Consider the following 24,333-nt stretch of genomic DNA (forward strand, 5'->3'; position numbering starts at 1 on the left):
TCCTGCACTGCGTTGAGGAGGTGTAATGTGCGGCCTTTTAGTTAAATCTGCACATTACACCTCCTCCTTGCAGTGCAGGGGCTGTGCAGGCTATTGCTATAAAGCACAGCCCCTGATCGTTTGCGGCCACTGGTCCAGTCCCTGCCTCCTGCTGCTCTGATGCCTATGCGCCCAGCAACAGGTAAGTTGGAGGGAAGAGGTGGATGGGGTAGGGAGGAGGAGACGGGAGCGAATGGTGGAGGGGCACAAATTTTATTGTATATTGCCCCTCTCCCTTAAAATTGTTCCGATGTCCCTAGTCAGAAGTGTAGATTATCATGAGAACAAAGTAATATATATCGTATTTTATTTTTAGAAAACTTACCCTCCACAAGCAGCCAAGAGAAGAAGTAGAAGTCCGATTGCTGGCACTATAATTAGGATCATGTTAGTTCCTATAAGGCAAAATGACACTATATTAAAGATTCACACGAGTTGAAATGAAATAATGTGTACTTCTCAGAGCATAAGTATAATACTATAGAGTAAGACTATTTATGCATTGCAAATTATTAATTTACCATTATTCTTGGTTAAAGAAAAAGCAAGAAATATAAAACCCATGTTGAAAATCAACCGGCTCAATTGCCAGAAAATGTGTAGAAGTTTGGTAAGTGCTAATACAACACTGATCACCGAATAACCTATGTGTACGATACATATTAGTATTGTAAAATTAAATAAAACATGTTTGCATTGTTATTAATGTCTGTCTGCACCACATTTACTAAAAAAAAATAAGAAAATGTGTCAGAATTTGAATCGCCAGCAAGTACCGTCCTCTTGGTGTGTGCTTTTTATTTTAATTGGTAGTGGTAAAAATGGGATGTAGTCGGCATCCTGGCTCACGCAATGCCGGCGGTCAAAATCGGCAGCTGCGGTCCTGATGATGAGAATTTGGGTTAGGTAAAAACAGCTTGGCAATACTTGAAATTGCACATGCTCTATATAGAAGTGGAAATGTATATCTTGATCTTGAAAAAATAAAATGTAAATCTTACAGTACGTGTTTCAATTTGAAAACAATTATTTTAATGCAAACTTTGTGATATAAGTAGTTTCAATTGTGCCTTCTACATAAGAAACATGATTTTTGCTATATATGTACCTTTACAGATGATCGGGTCATTACACTTGATCTTCAATATCTGGCAGGTCTGACAGTTGACAATCTCATAGGATTCCATTTCTGTAACAACATATTTGATTAAACAATGTCATGAATGGATATCACCAGTACATTATAAACCCTTCTTTGATTTATGCTGAGAAATCCATTAATAAATTTAGAAAACGCTGTTGCAAAAATTCTTAAAGTTGTAAACTGTCGTTTGACATGGACTATCTGGACTGTTTGGAAAGATATATAAAATTGCATTTCTAATGCCCAAATTTTGTTTACCTGGATGACCTATTTTTTTTCAGAATTATGGGATGCCTACCCAAAACAATCCCCAATTCCTTTCCATTGAGCTTGGGCCTAGAGAGGAGTTCTATATTTTAAAGAGGGGATATCTTGTTCTTGTCAAAATACTGTACTTCAATATGAGCATGGGTGTAACTAACTACCATAGATGCAAGGGGTAAATCTGCTATGGGGGCCAGAGCTGAGGGGCAGATCTGTTACTAGGCTTTTTGGTGCCCTGTGCCAGAAGGAGAATTGGCACCCCCACCCCTATTTTTCAAGTAGGGACATAAGGCGTACATCCAAAAAAGGGCTGTGACCTCATGGAGAAGGAGTCTGACATTTGATATGACCCTTACGATGATGAAGGTACGGATCCCCTTGTACCACTGTTATCCTGATGTCACTGCCAAATAGTGTGAATCCAATGGCTGCAGTGATACATAATAATTATGCAGTGTAACTCACGAGCTCTAGATGTAGGAGAGCGCTGGTGAAGCTGCTCCTGCAGCAGGATTTGTCCATCAGAATAGCCATGCACAAGCAAAAAGCTGCCAGTGTAGATCACTGACTGAAGATCTAGAAAGAGCACCAATTGTAGTATACAGCTATGGCCAAAAGTTTTGAGAATGACACAAGTACTGGTTTTCACAAAGTTTGCTGCTTCAGTGTTTTTAGACCTTTTTGTCAGATGTTACTATGGTATACTGAAGTAAAATTACAAGCTTTTCATATGTGTCAATGTAATTGTCAATAAAAGCCTTTAAGTTTATGCAAAGAGTCAATATTTGCAGTGTTGACCCTTCTTTTTCAAGACCTCTGCAGTTCGCCCTGGCATGCTGTCAATCAACTTCTGGGCCATATACTGACTGATGGCCACCCATTCTTGTCTAATCAATGCTTGGAGTTTGTCAGAATTTGTGGGTTTTTGTTTGTTCACCCGCCTCTTGAGGATTGACCACAAGTTCTCAAAGGGATTAAGGTCTGGGGGGTTACCTGGCCATGGACACAAAATTTCAATGTTTTGAGGATGTTTTGGTGCCATTCTTTATACATGGCTGCAAAATTGTGAGTGAGCTCACTCCCTTAGCTGAGAAACAACTCCACACATGAATGGTCTCAGGATGCTTTACTGTTGGCATGACACAGGACTGATGGTAGCGTTTAGATTGTCCGGAGAAGGAAAGGTGTTTTCCAGATGCCCCAAACAATCTGAAAGGGGATTCATCAGAGAAAATAACTTTACCCCAGTCCTCAGCAGTCCAATCCCTGTACCTTTTCAAGAAAAGCAGTATTTCCCTGATGTTTTTCCTGGAGAGAAGTGGCTTCTTGCTGCCCTTCTTGACACCAGGCCTTCCTCCAAAAGTTGTTGTCCTGTGTCATGCCAACAGTAAAGCACTCTGGGACCGTTCATGTGTGGGGTTGCTTCTCAGCCAAGGGAGTGGGCTCACTAACAATTTTGCCTAAGAACACAGCCATGAATAAAGAATGGTACCAAAACATCCTGCAAGCGCAACATCTCCCAACCATCCAAGAACAGTTTGGTGACGAACAATGTATTTTCCAGCACCTTTCCATAAGGCAAAAGTGATGACTAAGTGGCTCGGAGAACAAAACATCGAAATTTTGGGTCCATGGCTAGGAAACTCCCCAGACCTTACTCCCATTGAGAACTTGTGGTCAATCCTCAAGAGACTGTTGGAGAAACAAAATTCCACAAATTCTGACAAACTCCAAGCATTGAAAAACAGAAAGGGGAGTATCCCCTAGATATCCTCCAGCACACTAAATTGTACCTGCAACAATACATGAAAACTATATGGTAATAGAAATTCAGAGATATGTGTTGCATGCATTTATAAGTACATGGTAATCTGCCAGGCCACTTCACAGCTTCTCTGATACTGGCAATTCCTACTCTGCATGATAACAATGCCCACTCTGGGCCCTGTAATTATCTGTTGTGAGGCCTCATGATAAAGGCACATCCAGAAATACATCCAAATTGAGAGCCAGCTTACCTGCCCTCCAAATGCTGGCTCATTCATGCCTCTCAAAAAAAGTCTTCGTCCTGTGTCATGCCAACAGTAAAATACCCTGAGACCATTCATCGAAATTTTGGGTCCATGGCCAGGAAACTCCCCAGACCTTTATCCCATTGAGAACTTGTGGTCAATCCTCAAGAGGCAGGTGGACAAACAAAAACCCACAAATTCTGTCAAACTCCAAGCATTGATTAGGCAAGAATGGGGGGCCATCAGTCAGTATGTGGCCCAGAAGTTGATTGACAGCATGCCAGGATGAATTGCAGAGCTATTGAAAAGGAAGGGTCAACACTGCAAATATTGACTCTTTGCATAAACTTTATGTAATTGTCAATAAAAGCCTTTGATACTTATGAAGTGCTTGTAATTTTACTTCAGTATACCATAGTCAAATCTGACAAAAAGGTCTAAAAACACTGAAGCAGCAAACTTTGTGAAAACCAATACTTGTGTCATTCTCCACTTTTGGCTATGGCTGTATGTGCAGCAAATATCAGCGACAGGGAGCTGTGGCGGCAGCTGAACTCACCAGCAGAATTTGTGGGGCAGATAGTTCCATGTGTAAGGTGTCTGACTGCCATGTGAGAGGTGATGGGTTTGAGTCCCGGGTATGACAGTATTTTGAAATGTGTGTGTAAATAAAAGATGATGTGACTGAAAGTGCTTGGGGAGGTGGCCAGATGGAGGGGAAGTCAGCCAGGGAGGAGATAGGGGAGGCCAGGAGATGCCGGGGATAAAAGAAGAGGAAGCTATAAGTGAGAATGATTATAAACAGAAAATTGACAGCACCCCCCTGTCCTGTTGTGCCATGGCACATGTCACACCACCCTAGTTACGCCCCTGCTGAGGGGCGCCCATTTTCCTTGTCAAAGTTACATGTGTTATATACATTTTTCACCATTGGGTGGTACATAGGGGCCCTTACAAACATTTGCTATCGGGCCTTCAAATACCTAGTTACATCCCTGAATATGAGGCTTACTGTTTTCCTGTTGCTATAGGTGAAGTGTGTGCATTTGTTTTGTTCAAATAGAAACTGAAATCAAAATTGTCTGGAATAAATTAATTATTTTCAGGGCAACACAATACAAGCATGTGGAACCTGGGGTCATTTCTTTATTACTGGTCCAGGCCAACATGAACTATTATGCCCCATTCTACACATATTTCTTTTTTGTCCATAAAAAGAACATAATGGGGATATCTGTAACCTTTTTAAGGAAGAAATGTAACCGGTTTCAGTTCTGCAAAATTGCCAGCTGTTTTTAAAACCGCAATGCAATTGAAGTAAAAACCCATCAGGTTTTGTCTTAATGACTTTTACCTTTTTAGAAACAATCATCAAAATCGGCGATAATTGGCAATTTTGCAAACGGAAATCTATTACATTTCCCAAGTCTTTAGAATGGTTGTAAAAGTGCGGACAATGCCAGCTAACTACTGTACTATGAAAATTTGCCTTTGTTCACAAGCCTAAGAGAATATTTGTCCAATTAATGCTTACTTTAAAATAGACCCTGTGATTCCAATCTCAGATTTTAATGTGATGATTATAATAGGAGATTAAACATTTATTTAAATACCCTTTCTAAAAACAGGGAAGATGTCTGCTTTTTAAATTATTAGAAACCCAGCTGAATCTGTCTACTCCCTCATGCATTTAAAGAACATGAAATTGTAAAGTTGTACAATACAAGGAAACAAAAGTCAATAAACTTAGTGATAATAGTTTAAGATGGAAACTTACCGCAGTTGTTACATACTGAATTATAAAGAGAGAGGGAAAAAAAATACATTAATACAAATCTTACATTGTATTACATGAAAGTTCATAAAAGAGAGACAGGTTTACAAATTGTGGCCATTATTAGGTATCATGGGACCAATACAGACAGTGGATACGATTGTAAGTGAACAAAGTAGCTAACTATGGGGGTCATTCAGACCCACTCGCGAGCGGCAGTACGCTCGCAAGTGGGTCGATGTTCCCCACTGGGCATGCGCACGACGGAGGGAGCTCCATCGTGCGCATGCGCGAGACCCGGGGAGCGACGGGCTTCCCATCGCTCCGGGTCTCGCACCAAAGGGGGCGTGCTGTCGATGTTGATTGACAGCACGCCCCCTTTGGTGGGCGTGCCGGGGGCGTGCCTGCCAGACGGAGGCGTTCCCATGGGAACGCCTACCGTCTGAAGCCGGCCCCACTGACATCACTAGTGATGTCAGTGGGAGTGATTTTGGCTCTGATAGAGCCAAAATCACTCCAGGGCTTGTGGCAGGGAGACCCTACCGCAGGGTCTCCGTCGCAAGTCCGATGGTTGCGATGGTCAAGACCATCGCGACCATCTTTTTGGACGCTCATATATGCTGTGGGTGGTGACCCACAGCTATACGAGCGTCCAGGAGGACGCTTCATTTTCATGGAGGAGGGCCCTGATTCAGAGCGAGCGCTCTGGTCAGAGCGTCCGGCTCTGAATCAGGCCCAATGTCCCATTTCATGAGGTGGTGTAATTAGCAGATGTGTTGGAGAAAGGATTTAGGTAATCCATATTAGGCACACTATGTGGCCGTACACTTAGCTGCAGGCTCCATGTCCTGTGTAAACATATATGTGCATTTTGCTGGATATTTTTTATGAAGCGAGCATGCGACTCCTGTGTAATTCACTTAGAAATAGCAAGACACATTTGTCATGCACAACCTATGCCAAGTACATGAGAGTTGGGAAATCATCCTGATCCCTCAAAAAAGTTGGAGACCGTTAAATGGAGAAAAATGTTTGATTTTTGAAACTAACAGAAATGATGGGAACATGACATCCAGCAAGTAATACTAATAATAATAATAATAATAATAATACCACCAGTTATATAGCGCACACATGTTAAGCAGCACTTTATTGAAAATATTTGTCCATTCACATCAGTCCCTGCCCCAGTGGAGCTTACAATCTATGTTCCCTATCACATGTACATTCACATACTTACTCACTAGGGTTAATTTTTTGTTGGGAGCCAATTAACCTACCAGTATATATTTGGAGGAAACCGGAGCACCCATATGTATTTTGGTAAATAAGTGTCTAGAGTATTTAGGGGTGCATTCAATTCTCTCTATTGATTTTTAAGTGCGTACATGTAAGTGTTTTTTTACCAACTTTTTACAAACTTGTAACTTTTTACAAAATCTATTTCCCATCAATAGAGCATCGCAATATACCTGTCCTGAAAACTGACCTGTATTTATTGGCCATATTTGCTCATTTAAAACCTCTAAATACATAAATACATTACTACTCATTGGCTGGGGTGTCCGAGGGGTACTGCTTTTTGTTCTGATATTATTGCCTTAAAATATGAATTTATCCCTATTTTATGCCTTGTTTGGAGCTGCAAATTACAATCTGTGTTAACACTCATTGAGAACCAAGTTAACTTAATGTAGATTTCTAGTTGAATAGCATAAGTTGCAGCCACAGGTTTTTAACCCCCGTTAAGCAATTCTGCTATCGGCTGATTGAATCGGCCCCTGTGTGTTGCTCTGGATAAGTAGCAGAGCTCGAAAATAGTTCGGGAAATAATCACAAGTGTTCTTTAAAATTAGTAGGTACAGTAAGATGGTGTGTATGATGATTGGTAAATAAGTGTCCCCATTTGTATTAGATCTACATTACATTAAATATATTCTTTGTATATTCCAGTTGAACATGATTATGAAGCAGGGTAACATTTTGCAGGTGCTTAAACATGTAAATTATTAGATGGATGCCCCATTAGCCAAATATTCAAGTTACATGCTCCAGTCAATAAACCCCAGAAAATATCTAATTGAATATGACTTGTTGTAACGGGATGCAATCGGGAAACCGGCTGACGTGATCCCGACAGCCAGCTTCCCGACTGCTTTATCCCGGCGTGGGCTAAGTTACAGGCGTCTATATCTAGACTCCTGTCATTTTCCCAACGCCGGGAGGCAGGCACCCGGCATCCCGATCAAAGGGATGCCGGGCGCCGCAAGCGGACAGCCGCGGGGGGGAGGGTTAGGTTTAGCGCACCCAGGGAGGACTTAGGGTTACGCACCCCCTCGGGAGGGTTAGGGTTAGGCACCCCCTCGGGGGACAGATTTAGGCAGCGGGGAAGGGGGGCATTAGGGTTAGGCACTTGGGGGGGGGGGAGGTTAGGGTTAGGCACACCTAAGCAGGGTTAGGGGGGTTAGGTTAGTTATTACTTACCTGAGGACGATCGGGATTTCCAGCGCTGCCGGGATTCGAACCGTGCCATGCGGCCAGCGGTATTTCATACTGATGACGTTGTAACCTACTGTTGGCTTTACTAATGTTATCTATACATAGATGCATACCAGGGACTTTATGTTTTACTATCTGTTTGTTCGGGCTAATCTCGAGACCCATTGGAAGGAGTTTCATGCAGTTTTCAATATTCTATAGAGCATTTGTTGAGGAGGGATTAGGTGTATGAAACATTAATGTATGACAAAAGGGAGCCGAGCAGTGACGATTTTAGTGAAGCAAGTCAATGAAAAACGGACGTCCGAGCGCTTTCTTGTCTTACACTGCCTAAACCGTTACAATAAAGTCCATCGCTGTGAAATATCTTTATACCATGTAGAGATTGATACTTATTATCCGGGTTCTCCAGAAAAAATTATGTAAGCTCTGTTTCCTGATAAAAAAAAATTCAGTTTTTCCATTTTTTTTTACTGTTCCTATTTTAAATTATGTTAAAAACGAGTCTTTATTTTCAAACGAGTCAAATTCCTTGTAAGAGTCTGCTTTGGCATGACAATAAATAAAGCACAGGGACAGACACTTAACGTGACAGAAGTTGAATTAAGCGAAGACTAATTTGCTCATGGCCAACTTTACGTGGCCCTTTTGTGTGTCATGTCAAAACTTAATCTTTCTTCTTCAGGGTACATAGGGATCCACAGGGATACCATGGGGTAATGTGGTTGGAGAGATCCAGGCACCAAACAGGTAAAGCTTTCAGCTCCCAGGATGAATCTGGTCCTCCTCCCATATATACCCCAGCCACAGGCTTCCAGTTGCACATTTAGTGTGGCAGGATTCAGCCCACCTTTGTAACGTGATCGGTATGTATGACCGCCGGACCTATGGTTCAAATCCCGAGGCTGCGAGACCAACAACACTGAAAATCCCGATCGGTAAGTGTGGTAACTATCCCTAACCATCTCCCGCCCCCCCCTATACCTAACCCTCCCTTAGGGGTGCCTAACCTTCCCCCCCTAGTGCCTAAACCTAAATCCCCCCTCCCCACAGCCTAAACCTAAGTCTCCTGGGGAGGTGCCTAACCCTCCTGGGGGGGGTGCCTAACACTACGTCCCCCCGGGAGCCCCTAAACTAACCTGCCTGCGTCAGGATTTCGACGCCCATCATTTGTTCCCTGTCGGGATTACACAGTTGGGAAGGCGGTCGGCATTTCGACCGTCGGCTTCCTGACTGCATCCCTTTGTAACAGTGGACTGCTCAGGCAGTCCTAAGCTTTTATTTTTATGTTTTATTTAATTTTTTCTGTTTTTGGGTTGGCAGTACTGAGCGTCTGAATTAAGTCGCATATACTTCGGCGACTCCTACCTCAGCTGGGCCGCAACACCAGCAATAGAGCTGGCGGATCTTGACTGAGTGTGCTAGCAGCGATGCTGCAACCGGACGCACAGAGATGTTCGGTAAGGTGATTCCTTGCTTACAGGGAATCGCGCACGGCAGTCCTTTCTTCCGGCGTAGATGAACCAGAAGCCACTGCAGTCAAGACCCGGAGCGTCTGCATCCTCACTAGACCACCAGGGCCTTATTGTCTGACGCCGGTGATCGGCAACAGACGCTTCTACTACCACGAGTCAAGCGTATCCAGTCGGTTGACACAGCTTAGGGGAGGTAGGCGTTCCCCCGGCAGCTCCTCCCCCAACCCAGACGCGGTCCCATCAGGTTTTCACACGTCTGGGTCGCTCCTCCTACCTGCCTCGTGTATATGAGATGCTCACAGGACCTGAGTCAGACCCGCTCGCGAGCGCTGAGCGCTTGAAAAAGTCCCGAGACGGGATGAAACGCGTACCTGCCAGTATCCACTACAATTGTTTTACCCTGTAACCAGCTGATAAGCTGCGGCCGCGCTTATTCACCCATCCAATATTTCCTGCATCCTCTCCGGGCTTGATCATCACTACTTATTATTTTACCTGCAGCCGGATAGAGAGCCTACCATCTGATCCCTACAGCCGTGAGACACGGAGGCTGCCTTCCTCTCCGGCTAGCAGTCTCCACCGTACAGCTGGACAGAGAGCCGCGCTGTTAACATCAGCTGCCGTCTGTGACTTTGAGGTTGGTCAGTGTTCAAAGCTTATTTTTATATCATGCGCCCAACGGGGTGACTCTCTTACTTTTGCTATTTACCAACCACCTCTCTACACAATATATATCACAGACAACACATTATTGTGGACACTTAAAAAGGATACCTTTATTGCAGGCTTGCGGTTACAGTGTTGCTACAAGAAGCTATTAATAAATTATCAACAATCAAGTGGCTAAACATTTTCCATTGATGCTACTGAACTTTTGCTACACAACGGCTGTTGTTCAATAACTCTTAATACAGCAATATTTGCATCATCTATACTCATCAGTGAGTCTATTTAATATAGATACTCATTGTGTATTACATGCTCTTTATTGTCTAATATATGCCATTTTTCATATGTACTTTATCTTATAATACCTATATTGTTGATATCATTATAATCCTCAGATACTTCTGTGGTTAATTTTAGTGGTTCACTAATTCCATCCACCATTCATCTTTATATATGCATTATTGTTGATAACTATTTATTTTTTGGTATTTTTATTCTACTTTTTTATTTAATAAATTTATTCATTTTGTCTGTATATTAGCGCAGTTTTCTTCATTTTCTAGTGTTGTGTGGGGTTGCAATTTTCCCTTTATTTTAAACTGCTGCAGCTACAGATAATACAAGTGTTATTTAAGCGCCCTGATATTTCTTGTCTTAGGTCTGCCATCTACGGCTACATTGGAGTCTAGGCAGTTTTCTGTCTTTGCGTCCTCAGGGACGAGCTAAGGAAGTGTCTTGCTCCAGGCCATCTAGTTTTCACAGGACAACCAGGCGACGAACTAAGAGGTCTGAGCTGGCCAGGCGTCCAGCTTCTAAGCCAAACGATGAACCCTCGACCTGATGAGGCGAGCCTCCTCCTGGGGAGCCGACTTCTTCAGTTTGCGGATTGCAGGCATCAAAGAACAACTGATGCCTGGGTCTGAGAAGTGGTCTTTCAGGGGTATGCTCTCACTTTCCGGAGGCATCCTCCCCAGAACTTTTTTTGCACAATTCCTCCATCAGGTGTGGTAAAAATGGCCCTTCAGTAGGCCATTCATTCCCTGCTGCAGGCAGGGGTAATAATACCGGTTCCTGTGTTACAACAAGGAAGGGGTTATTATTACAATCTTATTTTTGGTTCAGAACCAAATGGGTCTCATCGCCCTATTTTAAATCTTAAAAACCCTCAACAAATTTATCAGTGTTCCCAATTCCAGAAGAAAACTCTCCAGTTAATTATTTTGGCAATGGAATTTGGAGATTTATGGTTTCAGGATGCGTATGTACATGTTCCTATTACGCCATCTCACCAACAATTTCTACAGTTTGCTGTCCTACAGCAACATTACCAATTCCAGGTGCTGCCCTTTGGCCTATCAACAGCCCCTCAGTTATTTACCAAGATAATGGCAGTCATGACACCCTATCTCAGGCGTCAAGGAGTCAGAATACTACCATATCTGGACAATCTTCTGATATTGGCACAAACTCCAGTTGTTTTACAAGACCATATTCAGCTGACCATAGCCTGCCTACAGAAGCATAGCTGGATCATCAATTGGAAGAAATCCTCTCTTTCTCCAACACAGCAGATGGTACATCTGGGAGCACTTCTGGACTCTCAAGCACAAAGGGCCTTTGTACCAAGGGCAAGATTGCGGCCCTGTCATTGAGAGTATGCAAACTGCTACACAAGCGAAGGGTATCCGTCCTATCAGCGATGTAGGTCCTGGGATCAATGGTATCTACCTTCAACATGGTGGGATATGCTCACTTTCTTTCCAGGCCTCTGCAAAAATTGATTCTCTCCAGATGGAACGGACAGTATCATCTAATAAATTCCCAGAGGATCCTTCACACTCCAGAATTTCGTCTCTCCCTTCTGTGGTGGCTAAGAGGGCACCCATTCTGGATTCCAAATTGCGTGTTTCTCACCACGGACACCAGTCTTCGCAGATGGGGGGCAGTGATGGGTCATAAATTTCAGGCAAGATGCACAAATCAGGAAAGTCATCTGCCAATAAATATTCTGGAACTGCGAGCAGTATACAAAGCACTGATCATGGCACAGGACCTGCTCCAGGGCAGGCCGGTCCAGATCCAGTCCGACAATGCAACTATAGTGGCCTATCTCAACCATCAGGGAGGCACACAAAGTCATGAAGCAATGAAAGAAGTGACAAAGGTTCTGATTTGGGAAAAATGTCATCTTCCGGCAATCTTGGCAATATTCATACAGGGAGTCCTCAATAGGGAAGCAGACTTCCTAAGTTGTCAGGACATATATGCCAGAGAGTGGTCTCTCCACTTGGGAGTGTTGCAGCGCTTGGTGAACAAATGGGGTCTACCAGACATAGATCTCATGGCATCACGTCACAATCATAAGGTCCCCAGGTATGGGTCCAGGTCAAGAGAGCCATCAGCAACATTTGTGGAAACACTGGCAGTAAGATGGGACTTCAAGCTGATATATCTCTTTCTTCCAATGTCCCTCCTCCCACGAGTCCCCAGGAAATTCAAGCAGGAAGGCGGAACAATAATACTAGTGGCTCCGGCTTGTCCCGGACGTCATTGGTTCACCGACATACAGTACAGAATCTACCCATAGACAGTCCATATCCTCTTCCTCTATGGCAGGATCTGTTAATGCAGGGTCCCTGCCGGCATCCATAGTTACCTAGTCTGGCTTTGGCGGCGTGGCTCTTGAATCTTCCATCTTAAGAGCCAAAGAATCCTCCAGCTCTGTGAATCAAACAATGCTTAGAGCACGAAAGCCTGCCTCTGCCCACATCTATTACAGAATTTGGCATTCTTTTGGTCAATGGTGTTCCCGCAGAAAGTATGACCCTAAGGTGTTTAGGGTTTCCCAGGTACTGGCTTTTCTCCAGGCTGGTTTAGACCTTGGTCTCCGCCTAGCCGAGAATGCAGGTTTCTGCATTGACAGTCTGGTTCCAGAGAAAGATTGCTTCATTACCAGATGTTCGATTTTTTTTTTCAGGGAGTTCAGCCTCCTTTTGTCCTACCAGTAGCACCGTGGGATCTGTCTTTGGTTCTTAAGGGGCTACAAGCTCCCCCATTTGAACCTTTGGACTCTGTAGATTTGAAATGGTTGACAGTGAATACTTTTTCTCCTCGCTATCTCTTCTGCCTGCAGAGTCTCTGATTTGGCAGCACTCTCTTGTCGCTCCCCCATTTTTGATTTTTCACCAGGATAGAGCTGTTCGTACAAGGGAGGGTTACCTTTCTAAGGTAGTGTCCCGTTTTCATGTAAATGAAGAAATTGCAGTTCCAGCTTTTCGGGCTCCAGACCTCTCTGTAGGTGAAGCTTCCCTGGATGTAGTTCGTGCTCTCCGTATATATGTGGAGAGTGCAAACTATGGCCCTCATTCAGAGCCGTACGCTCTGAATGAGGGCCACCCTCCATAATTATGGAGCATCCTCCTGGACGCTCGTATAGCTGTGGGTCACCACCCACAGCCTATACGAGCGTGCAGTTTGATGGCCGCGATGGTCGTGACCATCGCGACCATCGCCACTGCGAGCCGGAGCCTGCGGTTGAGGTTTTCAACCGCAAGGCCCGGAGTGATTTTGGCTCTATCAAAGCCAAAATCACTCCCACTGACACCACTAGTGATGTCAGTGGGCCGGCTTCTGACGGTAGGCGTTCCCTTGGGAACGCCCCCGTCAGGGAGGCACGCCCCTGGCACGCCCACCAAAGGGGGCGTGCTGTCAATCAACATCGACAGCACGCCCCCTTTGATCAGACACAACGAGCGAAGGAAAGTCCTTCGCTCGTCGTGTCTGGCGCATGCGCACGACGGAGCTCCCTCCGTCGTGCGCATGCTCAGTGCAGACTATCGACCCACTTGCGAGTGGACAGCCGCTCGCGAGTGAGTCTGAATCAGGCCCTATGTTAGAAAATCAGATGCTCTTTTTGTATTATATGGTTTTCACAAACGAGGATTGCCAGCTAATAAGTAGACCCTGGCTCGATGGTTACGTATGACAATCTCTCCGGTGTATACTTAGGCTGATCTCCCTGTCCCAAACATGGTGACAGCACATTCTACTCGGTCTGTAGGGCCATCATGAGCTTTTAGTCGTGGTGCCTCTGCTGAACAATTGTGCAAGGCAGCCACGTGGTCTTTGGCCCACACTTTTCTTAGGTTCTACGCATTTGATACTTGTGCCTCTCAGGATGCTTCCTTTGGACGATGAGTTCTTCCTGTTCAGAAGCATCCACCACCCTAGGGGAACTGCTTTAGGACATCCCCATGGTGTCCCGGTGGTTCCCTATGGACCCTGAAGAAGAAAATTAGAGTTATGGTAGACTCGGAGTGCTGGATGATTGAAATCGATCATCCAGCACATCACCAACGACCCACGATCAACTATCACGGGTCCCAATAGTAACCTGGTCGATGTCGACCAGGTTGGCCTGCATGCACGGGCGATGGACGATGCCATTATCATCCATACGTGCCCACGCCTTGCAGGTTGTTGGTGGGTTGGGAGGGACCAGAAAATGAACGATAACGATATCGTTCATATCGTGTATTTTAATCTTCCCGTGTATATGCACCATTACCTTGATAACTCCTTTTCTTTGAGGTCCATAGGGTCCACAGGGCACCCACCCTGACACACCTGGCTGCATTAGATGCATTTTCTTTTTTTTCGGTGATGTATTCCCTCATATTGTGTGACAGTGTTTCTGGTGTATGATTGTTCTTCCTTTTCCTGCCTTGTGGCTTGTTTACAAAACTGAAGGCCTGTGGCTTGGGGTGGGTATATATGGAGGAGGACCCGAGGCATCCTGGGAGCTGAAAGCTTTAACTGTTTGGTGCCTGGATCTATCCAACTACATTACCCCATGGTATCCCTGTGAACCCTATGGATCTCGAAGAAAAGGAGTTATCAAGGTAAGTCTACCATAACTCAAATTTCTTTGTGTTGATGTTGGCAGGAAAAACAACTACTGTCATCTACTGTACAAGGCAATCTTATAAGACCTCGGTTAAAAAAAAGTCAATTGCCATAAATTCAAAATTGCTCTCGTGCGAAGCTGGTGTGGGTTGTTAGTTTATTAATAAAGTGCAATAACAAAACATTTCAATTTCATTGCCTAAACCTGGCCACACATGGGCTGATTTTAATGTTAGATTCTGATGCTGAGGAACAGGGTGCTCAGTTACAGTAGGATGCAAATTGAAAGCAAACCCCTAAACACTCTGTAAACCCCCCATAGGGTAGTGAGGCAAACCAATCCTGCAAATGTCTTCCTAATGACATCAATTATCACTACAATGGAGAGATCATCAGCATGGTGTCCCCATTATAATGAGTTTACAGACTGGACAGCGTATTACAGGAGGGGTGGGTCCCAAATAATAAAATCACCTCCCAGACCCCATGGGCTGTGTGTTTTTGGTATAAAAAAATGGAATTCCAAGAGTAATAACTTTTCCACCCTTAAAGTCTCTTATTAAATAAATAATGATGGAGGCACAGATTATACTGTACACTTGTAACACTACAACTGTCAGTATGCATCTGTCATCAATTAATATGTTCCCCAATTAACATTAGATGATTATTGCCCCCTGTTATCCAGTTACACATACTAATGTCCACTTTATATTTATCAAATATTATATTGTCTGCTTTATACAATAATTTTGTCCCTAATAATAAATTCATTAAATAATTGTGCCCCATAAACAGTGGTTTCTGTCCCTTAATTAAGTAGTAATGATCGCCATATATATTAGGTTCTGGTCAGACAAATCACTCGTACATTTAAGGCCCCCGTGCAATTCAAAGTTGGTAAGATGTGTTGTATGATTGCCTTTGAAATTCTTCCCCTGAAATTCTTCATAAGATGTGGTTAAATGGTGTACGATTGATCGTTACGATCATACGATAAGATGCATAGAAGTGTATCACATTGTACTCAAAGGATCGTAGATCTCTCTGCAAAACCATCTGATCTGCGATCCAACTAGAGGACGGGGGGGACGCGCATCGGGGTCGCAGAACACACAAAAAACACCTATTTTCATATGATTGGTCTGTACAACCCGTCGAAAACTGTCCATATCTGGTAAAAAATCGTACTGTGTATGAGCACCATTAGTCAGAGCCATTTTCTGGTGGCTTTTCAGGTGAGTTGCCAGCGAGTTTGGCATATCAAAACCACCGTCCATTACCGCTGATTTGCATTCTAAGCCCGCCAGTGACGGACTGGGGCACAAAAGGCCCACCAGGGCAATGCAGTGATAACGATCCATACTTTGGGGTGTGGTCAGCCTCCAGAGGGGGTGTGGCTAACCATTAGAGAGTGCATGGACTGGGCCCCTTAAAAAATGTATATATAGTGAATACTGCTAGTGCATGCATGATGATGCACAGTCTTGAGCCTGATCCTATGGGGAGGGGGTGGGCCCTCAGGCAGTGGGGCCCACCGGGGGTTTCCCCTGTACCCCTGTGGGCCAGTCCGACCCTGAAGCCCGCAAACTGCTGGATAAGAAATTTAGAGGGTAAAATTGCTAGTGGCAGTTGTGAAATCTCAGGAAAAATAGGCCTTTGATAATTCTCCCCCAAAGTCCCAAATGAATACAAAGTCAGGCCCATAGAGAGCCATCCCGGGCACCAGTGCTCTTGGGCGTGGCCTTTGTGGTAGGTGTGGCCACTCCCCCCTTAAAATAAAAAAGTAAACTCTTGCTGCGTGCTAAGAAGGGGATGGAGACACAGGCAGGGGCGTATCTATAATGGGTGCAGGGTATGCAATGCACACATGTGCGGAATCTTGGTGTTGTCCTGGATGGTGGATTGACACTTAAACATCAGGTATCAGCCACAATCAAATTCTCATTCTTTCATCTGAGGAACATTGCCAGAATCAAGCACTTTATTCCCTCAGAAGATCTGCCTAAAGTCATACTTGCATTCATATCATCATGCCTAGACTGCTGCAATGCCCTCTACCTTGGATTCCCAGCAAAAGAATTGCACCACTTGCAGATGGTACAATACGCAGCTGCCAGGCTATTAACCAACCAGCCTCATTCCAGCCACATAACACCCACTCTCTACTCCCTTCACTGGCTGCCTGTCAGATGGCGAATTGTTTTCAAGATTGGATTGCTAACTTACAAAGCCCTACATGACCATGGCCCAAGGTACCTAAAGCAGCTTCTGATTCCGTACCGTCCCACACGAGTACTGCGATCCGTTGACGAAGGACTATTAACAGTACCTAGAATCTCCCAGAATTCGTCTGGGGGTCGAGCTTTCAGTTTTGGGGGCTCCAACCTTATGGAACTCACTTCCCCGCACAGTTCGAGAGGCTTCCACTCTAGAATCCTTCAAAAATAGACTCAAGACTCACCTATTCACCCAAGCATTTCACAAATGTCCCTATGTTAAGCTTATTTTGTACTGTAAACGCAAATGTAAAGCACTTTGAGTCCTTTAGGAGAAAAGCACTACATAAATAAAATTATTATTATATGTATAGGTATGTATATGTACACTCAGGGGCATATCTATAATGGGTGCAGGGCACACAGGCCCCCACCGCACACCCTGCATCCATATTATCCAACACTTACCTCTCCGAGGTCCCGCGTCAGGTGTCTCAGCCCTGCACAAAACGCTGGAAAATGGCCATCGCTACCATTTTTCTGGCGTTTTTGCGCAGGGAAAGAGAGGAGGGGGCCCTGTATGGAGAATGCACACAGGCCCTCTCCGCTCTTAATATACCCCTGTGTACACTGCATACGTATGCATACTAAGTATATATATTCTATGCATACATATGTATACTATGCATATCTACACTGTATGTAAATGTATAGATATATACACTACTTATATGTACACTATGGGGCATATTCAATTGGGTGCGAGAATAGCAAAAATCTCGCACCTGCGAGGTTTTTCCAGCAGGTGCGGGTTTTTTGCTATTCAAATAGCTGCAGATTTTTTCTTGTTTTTACAATCCGGGAGGTTTTTTTTCACGCACCTCCAGAGCAAGTGTGTTTTTTGCTAAATCAGTAATTTTAGGAAAAAATAGAGACTAGCTCCTGCCCCCCGGTGGTACCCCCCCGAGGACTAATTAAAGCAATAAGTTACCAATTAGCTTAATTAGTCCTTAATTACTCACCTTCCGAAACGGTGTCTTCATCAAGCGTTGGAAGCTGGGTCTTCTGCAGCAGGGTGAGTATGTTAGTGTGTGTGAGTGTTTTTATTAATGTTTGGAAGTGTGTTTGTGAGTGTTGTGTGTGTGTGTGTGTGTGTGTGTGTGTGTGTGTGTGTGTGTGTGTGGGCCCCCCACTGTCTATGTGGCTCCCCCGGAATAGGCACTTGGAGAACTACATCTCCCAGCAGCCCTTGCCCCTCCCACCAGCCCCTGGAGCCTCCCAGCCGCCCCCGGGACTCCCAGCAGCCCCCTCTCCAGTGAGAAGGCAGAGAGGAGGCCACCGGGAGCAGCGGAGACCCCCGGGCAGATAAGTACCGAATTCTTTTTTTTTTATTTTTTATTTTTATGCGTCGCATGGTTTTCAGAGCTGAAGACCCAGCGTCCACTTTTGTTTAATTGGATACCGCGGGTATTGGGAGCGTGCATACCTGGCGTATTCCAAAATGGGGATCGAGTGTCGCAAGGTTTTTTACCTCGCTAAAGCTTGCGCCCAATTGAATATGCCCCTATGTATTTGTATGCATATACCCCTATGTATGTACACTGCATATGTATCCATACTAATTATATATATATATATATATATATATATATATATAATGTATTCTATGCATAGGTATGTACAAGATGTATGCTATGTATATGTACACTGTGTGTGCGTGTATGTATATATGTATACATATATATGCATACTATGTATATGTATAGGTATGTAAACTAGGTGCTTGTATGTATACTATGTATTCTATGCAATTGTCTGTATCATAAATGACCACATCCCTCCAATTAATGGCCATACCTACCCAAGGCTCATCACGCCCCTTCAGCAGGCCCCTGCCATGGCATTCCCCTGTAGGCTCTTCATGCTCCAGTCCAACATTAGTCCTAGGGGTCTGTCAGCTGCCCAGATAATAACATTGTTTTAAATTATTATTATGAAAAAGGCCCTGAGGGCCTGAATTCTGTGTATGGGATACGGGCAGGCCGAGGTCCAACAGATCTGCTCAAAATCTTACTATAGGATAGGGATGGTCATCGTTCATCGATTTTTCTTAATCATCGATGGTTTATGGACGATGTTGAATGCTTTTGCCATCGATGGGGGAGAACCAAATAATTTCCCTCCATCGATGTCTAAGCATAACCGAATGTTTTGGGTTTTTTTACAAGGTGGCGGGACTCGGAGCAGTGCTCCACCCCTGGAACCCACGAAGCCCCGCCCCAAGGTTATGATAGGCCCACGGACCAGTCGGTCACAAAACAGGGATGACCATCGGTTGGTTAAACCATCGATGTTCATCCATTTAATAGTTTGTAGCCATCGATGGCTACTTGCTAATTTTGCCATCGTGGTAACACTGATGGCCATTCCTAGTATAGAAGGGTCAGAGCTTCCTGTACAGCACACTCTACGTTCTCAGCCAATCACAAGGGTTAAAGGAACATATGTTAAGTTCCTCCAATCAGGGCTCAGCACCGGCATTCTGAGCAACGGAACTCCAGTGATCGGTATTATGACTACATCCCATTAGAATACATAAAGTTTTTGTGTGTGTTTTTATTAATATATTTAGCATGGGTTTAACGACTGTACATTGTGTTTTGTTTACATATTTTTTTGGGTCATACATATTTAAATATTTCTCATTAAACCAATCTTTACATCTCAAGGATCAGGGACTCTCTGTCTCTGTCTCTCTCTCTCTCTCTCTCTCCCCCCCCCCCCTAATAGGGGAGTGTCTAGCACCCCATGGTGTATATTGCAGACCATACCATAACAATAAATTACATAACATATTGCAAACTATTTAACACTCTCCCTCCAACCCCAGTGGCCATAGAACCCTATATAAAAACATACTCCCAAATGGACATAAATTGTCTTATGGTACCCCCACTCACATATATGCAGAGCGTGTGACATTCAGAGGGGGCCAATCAGTCAAGACATCCAATGCAACAAAGCTAGGTAAGGGGATAAAGGCTCCTCTGCGCTGACAATCTGTATCTGGTACCCACTAAGACAAGGGGACGCGATGCTGCCTATGTAATTGTTAATAATTGAAACACAGTTTAGGCCATATAAACTGGGGCGAGATTTAGTCTAACACGGAGACCCCTACTTGTTTTAGTAGGAACCATTTCTATGTTGGTTCGCTCATTCCTTTCAACAGCACAATTCATGTCAAGAGGTTTCTGAATATAGGGCCTGAATCAGACCCGGTCGCAAGCACTTTGTGCTTGCAACTGGGTCGATGGTGGGCCAGTGCGCATGCGCGAGACCCGGATAGCGACGGGCACTCCGTCGCTCCGGGTCTCGCAACAAAGGGGGCGAGCTGTCGAGTGACAGCTCGCCCCCTTTGGTGGGCGGACCGCGGGAGTGGCTGCCCAAACGGAGGCGTTCCCATGTGAACACCTGCCGTTTGGGGGGTGGCCCCACTGACCTCACGAGTGACGTCAGTGGAGCGATTTCGGCTCTGTTAGAGTTGAAATCTCTCTGGGGCTTGTGGCGATGTGACCCTACCACAAGGGTATTGTCGCAAGCCCGATGGTCGCGATGGTCTTGACCATAGCGACCATCAACCTGGCCATCAACCTGGCCGCTTGCTATAGCTGTGGGTGGTCACCCACAGCTATGCGGGCGGCCGGGAGGCCGCACTAAAAAAAAAAAAAAGCCCTAATTCAGAGCGAGTGCTCTTTCAGAGCGTCCGGCTCTGAATCAGGGCCACAATCAGTACACTGGAAACCGCATTTTAAAATGAATCAGCTGTTGAAATGAAATGCAGATGAACATGGTCCTGCACCTAGCAACAGTAATACTGCATGTGAGCCGCAAACCAACGCAGATGCAACGTGAAAGGAGTTGCCAGGATTAGTTCAGTAATGTTATCTTAGTATATCTGAGCTAACTGCTCACTATTACCTCAGCAATGACGACTTTCCATAAATATAAACTATGTTGTTTTTTTACCTTTATATTTCCCTAGTAACATCCTTATCTTCTCGGCAATGATGGCATTTACATTCCGAATCGTTGTTCGATCTAAAACAATAACAACAATAATAGAAATGCAGAGCTGGCTATTGTTTTCCATGAGAGTGCTAAAGTGCAGAAGTAGAGTGCAACAAATGTGTGGTACATCCCTTGGAGATTCTTGAAGAGCACCCCAGTAACAAAGATGAGTGCAGGATGCACCCACTAGAGATTATCTATCTATCTATCTATCTATCTATCTATCTATCTATCTATCTATCTATCTATCTATCTATCGCGATGGCTCTGCCCAGGCTAACAAAGACCTTACACCCCAAAGATCTGCGCTGAGCTACATATATGCACATGGATGAGGTGATTGTGCCCAAGGATGAGTGCTGAATTACTGGAAATTTGTGCAACAGTATGTCACACACCCTGGGGGCACAGGCGGGTAACAGTCACCACAGAGTATGGACAAATTCGGGGCCAGATTAAGGCTGAAAATGTTCACTGACCTATTATGAGAAGCAGAGGAGGTGTGACCAGTGCTGTGTGGGTGTGACCAGTGCTGTGTGGGTGTGACCAGTGCTGTGTGGGTGTGGCCAGTGGTGCATTACAAGTTGTGTGTTACTGATTTATTTACAATAATTTTATTTGTCACTGGGTTGCTGCCGAAAAATTCACAAGAAACTGAATCATATTCGGCAATGATGGCATTTACATTCCGAATCGTTGTTTGATCTAAAACAATAACAACAATAATAGAAATGCAGAGCTGGCTATTGTTTTCCATGAGAATGCTAAAGTGCAGAAGTAGAGTGCAACAAATGTGTGGTACATCCCTTGGAGATTCTTGAAGAGCATCCCAGTAACAAAGATGAGTGCAGGAAGCACCCACTAGAGATTATCTATCTATCGCGATGGCTCTGCCCAGGCTAACAAATATCAAAGACCTTACACCCCAAAGATCTGCACTGAGCTACATATATGCACATGGATGAGGTGATTGTGCCCAAGGATGAGTGCTGAATTACTGGAAATTTGTGCTACAGTATATGTCACACACCCTGGGGGCACAGGCGGGTAACAGTCACCACAGAGTATGGACAAATTCGGGGCCAGATTAAGGCTGAAAATGTTCACTGACCTATTATGAGAAGCAGAGGAGGTGTGACCAGTGCTGTGTGTGTGTCACCAGTGCTGTATGTGTGTGTGACCAGTGCTGTGTGGGTGTGGCCAGTACTGTGTGGGTGTGGCCAGTGGTGCATTACAAGTTGTGTGTTACTGATTTATTTACAATAATTTTATTTGTCACTGGGTTGCTGCCGAAAAATTCACAAGAAACTGAATCATATTAGTATTTCAGCTTTTCAAAATGTAATGTATGTGTAAATAATTATTGTATATTAGTAAAGGGACCTGGCATATGTCACCGGGTCACCTCAGTCCACCCTCCCCTCGCTTAGCCCTGCACCTCATCAGAATCTCTTCCCCCCTCCACTCTGTCCCTCTTCACCCTCTTTCTGTTGCTCTGTCCCGCCCCGGCCTCCTCCCACTCAATCCCCCTCTCCGCTGCTCTATCCAGCACCGCTCTCACACTCCACCCCCCTGAGTCATTAGTTCCGTTCCACCCCCATACTTACCCCATTCTCGCCGACCCAGCGAGTTCTCTGTCCTCACCAGCTAGGATCTTGGTGCATGCATGTTGGAGACAGGACAGACCATAGCTGATTATAACAGACCCTCCAACATGACCCATTCCATTAGGTACAAAATGCTCTGCTCCTGGACTTCCTTCTTAATTTGTGATTGCAGCCACCTGTGGTGAAACACCTGTCTCATCTATTAACTAGCTCAATACAGGTATCTGCAATCATAAATAAGGTGAGAAGTCCAGGAGCAGAGCATTGTGTACCTGATGAGCACAGGTGGTCTGGCTACGTCTATCCCGCTGCTGAGAACTCTGGTGATGGAAGGGGTCATGGACATAGGTTATAATATAATATAGATTTTCTTCAGTAGGTATCCTAGTTTGCCCAGTACACCATTTTAATGTGCCCAAAAATCGAAAGGTCCTATTCTCAAATAATGTTTTCAGTTACCTACTGCTCATAATTGTGACTGCTCATTGCCTTCTATAACTTGCTTATAACTGGGGGCACAGGCGGGCAAGAGTCACCACAGAGTGTGGTCAAATTCAGGGGCAGATTAGGGCTGAAAATGTTCATGGGCCTATTCTTAGAAACAGAGGAGGTGTGGCCAATGCTGTGTGGGTGTGGCCAGTGCTGTGTGGATGTGAATATTTAAAATTAAAAAAATTGCATAATATTGTGAGGAAATACTTAGGATTTATGGCCGACGGTAGCTGATTATCCTGCTGTCATAATGATGGGACTAATGTTACATGGAGCTACATCTGTTCCATTGTTAATCAGACCCTGGTCAAACTGTGACGGTGATAGCTAGAGCCAGCTGTGAGGAGACCGGGCTGGAGCCTGCTCCAGACAGGAGGAGCTGCACACTGCAGCAGTTACTCCCAGGGCTCATAGAGCCAACAATGAGAGACAGAGTAGAGAAGCTGCCCAGTGAGAGGGAAGCAATAGCCTTCCTCTTGGAAGCATGAGAGAGAGTTGAGAGACACAGAAGTGCTGTGGAACCACAAAGCCCAGCATGGGTGATGGATGTTCTTCAGTGTTTATTAAACACTGTCTAATGATGAAATGTAAGTGTGACCACCATGTGACACCGCTATGTAAGAATTGTGCAAGAGGACGCTCTAGGCATACCTCCAAATCATCCCACAATTGTCGGGACAGTCACAATTTTGTAGTACTCTCCCACATGTTTGTTCCAAATTCCGCAGCGGGCGATAGGCGGGGATTGGGAGGTGTTGCACTGTCACACACTGAGGAGATGGGTGTTTCCATGGTGTACAGCATAAAAAGGGGGATTTCTCCTTAAAAAAAAAAAAAAAAACACCGGTGGTGGTGTCATGAGCACAGGTGGTCTGGCTACGTCTATCCCGCTGCCGAGAACTCTGATGTTGGTAGGCATGAATTATAGGATATGTATTTAATGATGTAAATATAACAATTTAAGTGCTGTGCTGGAGTAGCAACGTAAGTGTGAGGTTCCGGTTTTGTTGTGGGCCCGGGGTGGTAATAGGAGCAGACACTGAAGAAGATTTAAAAATAAAATGTGGAGTTTTTAATGAGTGGCTTAACAGACAAGAATGTGGCAAAACAAAAAGTCCGGGTATAGCACTAAAGTGCACTTGGGGACTGTAGTGAAGCAATGG

At 44.6% G+C, this 24,333-nt stretch overlaps 1 protein-coding gene across 1 annotated transcript in view; it reads right to left on the bottom strand.

The window, feature by feature from the left end:
• LOC148508446 (uncharacterized) overlaps positions 1–24,333 on the bottom strand; it is a 38,297-nt gene that overhangs the window by 8,530 nt on the left and 5,434 nt on the right. Inside the window, exons 2-4 of the mRNA XM_088444509.1 lie at positions 21,030–21,101; positions 1,148–1,228; positions 365–434 (exon numbers count right to left, since the gene is read on the bottom strand). Of these exons, the coding sequence (XP_088300635.1) occupies positions 365–434; positions 1,148–1,228; positions 21,030–21,101 (223 nt within the window). The remainder of the gene's footprint in view (positions 1–364; positions 435–1,147; positions 1,229–21,029; positions 21,102–24,333) is intronic.

Source organism: Taudactylus pleione, unplaced genomic scaffold, assembly GCF_031769625.1.
Source record: "Taudactylus pleione unplaced genomic scaffold, aTauple2 ptg000366l, whole genome shotgun sequence".
NCBI classification, from domain to species: domain Eukaryota; kingdom Metazoa; phylum Chordata; class Amphibia; order Anura; family Myobatrachidae; genus Taudactylus; species Taudactylus pleione.